Genomic DNA, 6,436 nt, shown 5'->3' with positions numbered 1-6,436 from the left:
CGGGGCGTGTGTCGCCTCACTGCCGAAGCGATGAGGTACCGAGACGGCGGGCGGGCCCCACCGCCGGCTCCCCGCGCCCCCTGCGGCCTGCCGCGGGGCCGGGCCAGGCCTACTGCCGGCGCCGGGTGGCGCTGCCGCCCCGCCAGGCGCCGCCTCCCCGCCCCTCCGCCATGGCCGATGTGGAGGACGGGGACGAGCCGGGCGCCCCCCACTCGCACACGGGCTCCGCGGGCTCCAAGGCGGGCGCCCCCGACAAGATGTTCTCGCTGAAGAAGTGGAACGCGGTGGCCATGTGGAGCTGGGATGTGGAGTGCGACACCTGCGCCATTTGCCGGGTGCAGGTCATGGGTAAGCGCCGGCCGCCAGGCCCCGGCCGCCATGGCCGCCGCCCGCGCCGCAGGGCAGGGGGCGCCGACGCTGCAGCGACTCGCGGGCCGGAGGTGGCCGCCGCGCCCTCCCCTCGCACGGCGGGCGGGGAGGGAGACGCGGTTTCCGGCGGGAGGGGGCTGCCCCCGCCGCGCCGCCTCTTCCTTCTCCGCGCCTTCTCCTCAGGAGCAGGAGGAGGGGGGCCCTGCGGCCCTGGGCGAGCCTGGGCCTGGGCCGCGGGGCTGCACGCACCTGCCGGGGGAGCGGCTCCCCTGGCCGGCCCCGGGCAGCCCCCTGCGCCACCCCCGCCGGGGCCTGGGCCGCGGCGCTCGTCGGGCGGCCGGGCCTGTGGCAGGGCCCGGGGGCGGGCAGCGGGCCCCGCGGCCCCGGTAACGGCGGCGGCTGCTTCGTGGAGCCCGTCTCTCGGCGGCTGGCAAGCTCCGCAAGCAGGGCCTTGCTGCTGAGCCGGCCTGAGTGCTAGATGTGTTGCAGCTGTTGTGGGGGTCAGGGGTTCTCTTGATTTTGGTTTTTTTTATTTTATTTTTTTATTTGTGTTTTTGGGTTTTTGTGTTGTGTTTTTTATAGCAGTTGTGGATGTATATAAAAATTCTTTTTCCAAATCGGTTAATCCAGAGTGTCTTAACACTTGTCCAAGCCTTCTAATTACTGTTGCAGTTTAACACACATGAACGTACTTAAAAATCTATGGAAAAGGGGTTAGTTTACCTGGGTTTTAACTCTGGAGATGGAAAGCAGCCTCAGCGTGTACTGTGATTACTGTTTTCTGATACCTTTTACAAATGTGATATTTGTCTTGGGTCTTTGAAAATTCCTTAAACTCTGCTGTGTACCTATACCCAATTTTTACTATTGTGCTGAGTCACCCTAGGCATAAGACCTCTCAGTTGGGCTTGGTACAGTCTGGCAGCACAAATGACCCAAGATTCCTGCCGCAGCACCTTGCTTGTGTAGGTCCAGGCACCGTGATACTGCAAATCCAGTCGGGTTTTGGCTTAACAGAAAGGAGACACAATGCTGTCATCTCTGACGTGTTTTTACTGAGAATGTTCTGTGGAACAGAAAAGGTAAAGGGATGTACTGGAAGAAAAAAACGTGCAGCCCAGACTGAAGCAGTGGGAGATTTACCATTTGCATAAGCGTGTTTTGAGGATTGTCTGCTTTTATATGGTGAATGGACACCACCCTAGAAGTATGAAATTGGCTTTATCTACCATGTAAGCCATAATTTTAAGAATATATTTCTTAACAGGGCACTATAAAAAAACAAAAAAACAACCAGTCTTAAATGAACAAAATCTTACCCAGAGCTTTTACAAAAGTATATAAAAGAAAGAAGTTAACTTCTCATTTTTCATAACTAGACCCAGGGAGTACTTTTCATCTAAAACTAGCAGAAGAATCTGGTAACTGTTTTTTGAGAGCAAACCACGTTGTTAGAATGTGAAACTTGATCATTACTGACTTGAGTTTAGCAATTTCTTGTTGACCCTGCCAAAACCTGCTCTGGCTCCTGTAGAGCCACTGCGTCGGCAGTAACCTTTGGTGGGAGGCAGTGCCAGACTTAAGCTGGCACTTGTTGAAAGTTTGCTTGATTTTTTGCAAGGGAGGGAAGCATTACCTGGCTTAATTTTCTACTGGTTTAACTCCTTGAACCAATGAGGTCTTCAAGGATCACAGAGGTACAAGGGAAAGAAGCAGAAATGCAGACGTTGGTTGGGAAGGGCAGGACTGCAGCCATACTGACTTAATTTGCTTAACATTTCGGACTGACATCTTTAGGGTTATGATGCAGGAGTGGGGATAGCTTACCTTGGTATGGTCGCCGTGATTTCTATCCTTGGCACTTTGTGTTGTTTCTCTGTAACTGCAAATCTAGGGCTGGGGTAGGAAAGCTGCTTTAAGAGTGGCTGCTGGTCTGCCCCAGCTTACTGCCCTGCCTGTTGAGGTGATCCCTGATCAGTTTACTTTGACGTACCATGATACAAGATGAAGGAGTTTGCCTGAATCTTCCCTGCAGCTTGGCCCTTAAGTGGTGCGGAGATAGAAATTACAGGAACAGACAACAGGAAACTTCATTGACGTGTCTTACTTTAATCTCAGTGAGGAAGATACTGTTTCAGAGTTTCTGTCCTCTTTTGGCTTTCATTACCTGAGAAAATGAGGAATGTCTGGGCAGATGAATCCAAGTACTGGCCGTATCCGGCAAAGAAGGCAAAAATACTCAAATCTTAATTCCTGTAGCATACTATGTTTCTGTTTTCTAGAAAATAATTGTCCAACTAGTGACATGTAGGCCAGGTGCTACCCATGGGTCACTTTTGTTTAAACTATTACCTTTTCTTTGGAGGAGATAAAGATGTGTTTGCTTCCGTAATAGTTGAACACTGTTGTGCATGCTATTTGCACATACGTCTACGGCAGCCCATGTGAGGGCAAAGAAAAGAAGGCATTTTTCCACTGTACGTGTGTGGCGTGGTACTAAGCCAGGAAGTTGTCACTTCTCTGTGTAAAGTCCTGAAACCTGCCATCCAGTCCTATAGCCACAGACTGGAGTGCATACAGATGATAAATATGTTTATCTATTAATTTATATTATCAAATTGACCAATATGTTTACATCTGTATGTGACACGTGAAAATTACATGCAGGTAGTTAGTAAGGAAAACTACTATATAAAAAAGTAGTAGGGGCTGGGTGTTGCGGCGAGAGATGTACAGCCTAAAAAAATCAAAGTTGTGAATGATTTCCTTAAAAGGAGATGCTGACATCTGAAAAACAAAGTCCTGTAATTAGGGTTTGGCGTTGTGCTGGCTCTGGTCTTAATATGCCTGAGTGCCTTGGCACAAATCTGCTGGTTGTAATATCTACAAAATAGAGAAGGCTTTTTTTCAGGAGAAGTTATGAAAATACCAAAGCAATGGAAAGTAAACAACACTTGTAGGACAGTTTATAGTCCTTGTGATCTCTTTCAGATATATATTTTATTATCATGTGCACGGTGCTAAAATTTAGATGATGTTATTTCATGTTAAGGGCTGAACTAGACATCAAAACTTGGTATTTCTACCTTTGCAAATTGGTTTTAGAGTTTATATTTTCCTCTGACAAACCTGTTCTTAAGATGGAATCCTGAGAATCAAATTGGGTCTTGTTCTTGTTTACTTTTAGATGCCTGTCTTAGATGTCAAGCTGAAAACAAACAAGAAGATTGTGTTGGTATGTAGTGATTTCATTCGCTTGTTTTTCAGTTGAAACTTATCTCAGTAGGGTGCATTTTAAAGCTTAAGGGAACACTGATTCTTATTAATGTTCGAAAGTCAACTGGTGTTTCATTCTACATTGGGTCATCTTTTTACATTAGTAATAATTTATGCTTTATTTTTGAGTACTAATAAAATTAGTTTCCCCTTCAGACATCCTGTAGAACAAAACGGTTTCAAATTTGCAGTTAACACATATGCAGCTAAGAGGTTTAAGTTTCTCTCACTCTGAGCATAGTTGAGGAGAACATGATGTACACTTTTGAAGTGGGTAGGAAAAGGCTGCCTTCCCCCCCCCCCCCCCCCAAGATGCATGCCAGATGACACAATGGTAATACCGATAAAAATCCTCTGTTCTGAAATAAATGTATCTGGGTTAGACAGTGGTATTTTTCCCACTCTTAATTCAGACATAATGGAAGCAATTGCTCATTTATTAACTTTTCATTTGAAAAAGTGGAATCACTTGAGTTTGCAATAATGCTGTTTAAACATAAACGTATTTTCAGTTGCCTACTCATGTACGTAAAAGCAAATCTTAACTTAATTGTGATATATTTAAATTTGAAATAGTAAAAATTGTCTGAAAGAGTTTGCTTTAAACCTTTAAAAACTTTTAAACCAGCTTTTCCATGCCCTTGTTCTTTTTGTTTTGAAGTTTGTCTCAAACTTAATCCACTCTTGGTTTTGATGATTGTTTTAATTGGAACAGGAATTTCTTGTTCCAGGTGTCTTAAGTGGCTTGTTAAGTGTCCTGTTTTAAGATAATGAGAGAAAAAAAAACATATTAATTTACATCACCCTTGTATTCCAAAAAGGAAAGTGTGCACTAGTAAGGGAATGAAAGCAAAGTAAATAACACTGTTCAGGAGTAGATGGGCAACAGCTAGCGCTTTTTGTTGTGTTGAAAAAAGCATAGCCTATGAATAACTTGTGGTCTAAGATCATGTTTTGAAGCTATATACTGTGTCAAATGTGCCTCCTTGATACCATACATTTAGGTTTAAACATTGTATTTCAGATGGTAATTTGGTCATGTGCCTTTGTGTGATAGTAGTACATTGGTTATATTTTGGGACTGGGGAAGGTGAAGTGAAGAACTTAAATAGTTGCACTTACTTCCTGGGCAGAAATGATAAATGTGTTTGTACATTCACAAAACTGTGTCACTTTATACAAGAAGGTATGAATATATGCTTTTCTGTTTCTGTAATGGGAAGTATGTACAAGGATTAATGACAGGACTGTCATCAGAATGACCATAATAATCCAATCTCAGTGGATAAATCAACGATGACCCGCTTTTGTCTCTAAAGCTTGCAGTGGTTATAAACATCTGAGAATGATAGTTTGGACCTTGCTGTAGGTGTTGGTTGGGCAGCTGAGTGTGACTGGAACATGTTCTTTCTTCTCTTTCAGTGGTTTGGGGAGAATGCAATCATTCGTTCCACAATTGCTGCATGTCCTTGTGGGTGAAACAGAATAATCGCTGTCCCCTCTGCCAGCAGGACTGGGTAGTCCAGAGAATAGGCAAATAAAAACAATGGAAGATAATTTTTAAATTTTTTTCTGTTGAACTTGTTGAAAATAGTGTGTGTCTTACGACATTTGCTCATACAGAATAATGGAATGTCAATCACGGCATGATTTACTTAGCTTTTCTTCTACAAGATCAGTGTGGTTTTGTTGTATGCTCTTTGCTGTAGGAGAAGGCAATGGTCAGTCTTATTGTAGATTATTTCCACAACTGAAAAAAGAGACACTACACTAACAAATTTATCTGTTACGATTTGACTGTTAACTGTATCAGAGCACAGAAATGTGATGGTGCAGGTTAAACCCTAAATATAGTTTATTTAATTTGAAAGGGTAGCCTTACCTGTAAGTCTGATACCCTGAATAGGTTACTGTCAGGATAAAGAAATTGTTCATTTTAAGTAACATTGTATGCAAAAACACAGTTGGTGAGTTTCTTAGTAAGTTCTGGTTTTTGATCTAAAATGAGTAGTGTGTAAAGCATATGCCATGTGCTTTTTCCATCACACTCTACTAAACATTTCTGTTAGGTTTTCTTTATGACAGTAGAAAACTTTGTTTTGTTGTATCTCTGTCTGTTGCTGTATTATATCCTATGCATTATTTCTGCAACCATAGTATTAAAATTTAACCACATGAATATCTTTTTTATTTATATTTTTCTTGAAGACCGGGAAAACATGTATTTTTAATCCAGAGACTTTTTGTACAAAGACACGTATTTGGTATTAGTTAACTAGAGACATAAACAATGTCATTGGTTAGCTGACAAATATAGAAAGCAAACAAAACTGATAATTTAAATATTCTGAGGAAAGTTGGTACTGATTAGCTCTAGGGAAAACTGTTAAATTGTGATTTAATGAAAAATCACTTAATAGAAATTTCTTTACCATCATTTTATTGGTTAGAATGTTTTGGAAGTGAAAGAAAGCATTGTTTTATTTTTGTGGAAAACAGTGATATATAATTTTTTTTATATGAATCATGATTTTTTTCTTATGAATATTTAAGTGCTTGTCTCTGACACTGTCTTTTCCCTAAATATCCATAGTAATTACTGTTAATCTGAACATATGCTGTGGGGTTTTTTTAATATATGTAATAGGTTGAATTACTGCTTTTTCTGTAACAAATTCAGGCTTAATAAAATGGTTAATAAACCTGGGTGAAATTGTGGCAATATTATGTGCATATCATTGTTTACTTCAAAGTTACCTTGAATGTTTAATGTGTTTCTCAGCAGATGTAT

The 6,436-nt window shown here is 42.2% G+C and overlaps 1 protein-coding gene across 2 annotated transcripts; it reads left to right on the top strand.

Moving 5' to 3' along the window:
- The first annotated feature begins 37 nt into the window (after nt 1-37).
- RNF7 (ring finger protein 7) lies at nt 38-6,361 on the top strand. Of its 2 annotated transcripts, none has more exons than XM_080409634.1 (3): nt 38-341; nt 3,557-3,604; nt 5,068-6,361. In XM_080409634.1, exons 1-3 carry the CDS (start codon nt 171-173, stop codon nt 5,122-5,124), a joined length of 276 nt encoding a protein of 91 aa, XP_080265760.1. In that variant the 5' UTR covers nt 38-170; the 3' UTR covers nt 5,125-6,361. The 2 variants fall into 2 exon arrangements, with proteins under 2 accessions (XP_080265760.1, XP_080265759.1); XM_080409633.1 differs by having other exon boundaries at nt 38-348.
- Nucleotides 6,362-6,436: the final 75 nt, after the last annotated feature.

The sequence above is a fragment of the Falco punctatus genome, assembly GCF_963210335.1.
Source record: "Falco punctatus genome assembly, chromosome: 13".
Classification (NCBI taxonomy): domain Eukaryota; kingdom Metazoa; phylum Chordata; class Aves; order Falconiformes; family Falconidae; genus Falco; species Falco punctatus.
This window is presented reverse-complemented; position numbering and strand designations above follow the sequence as displayed.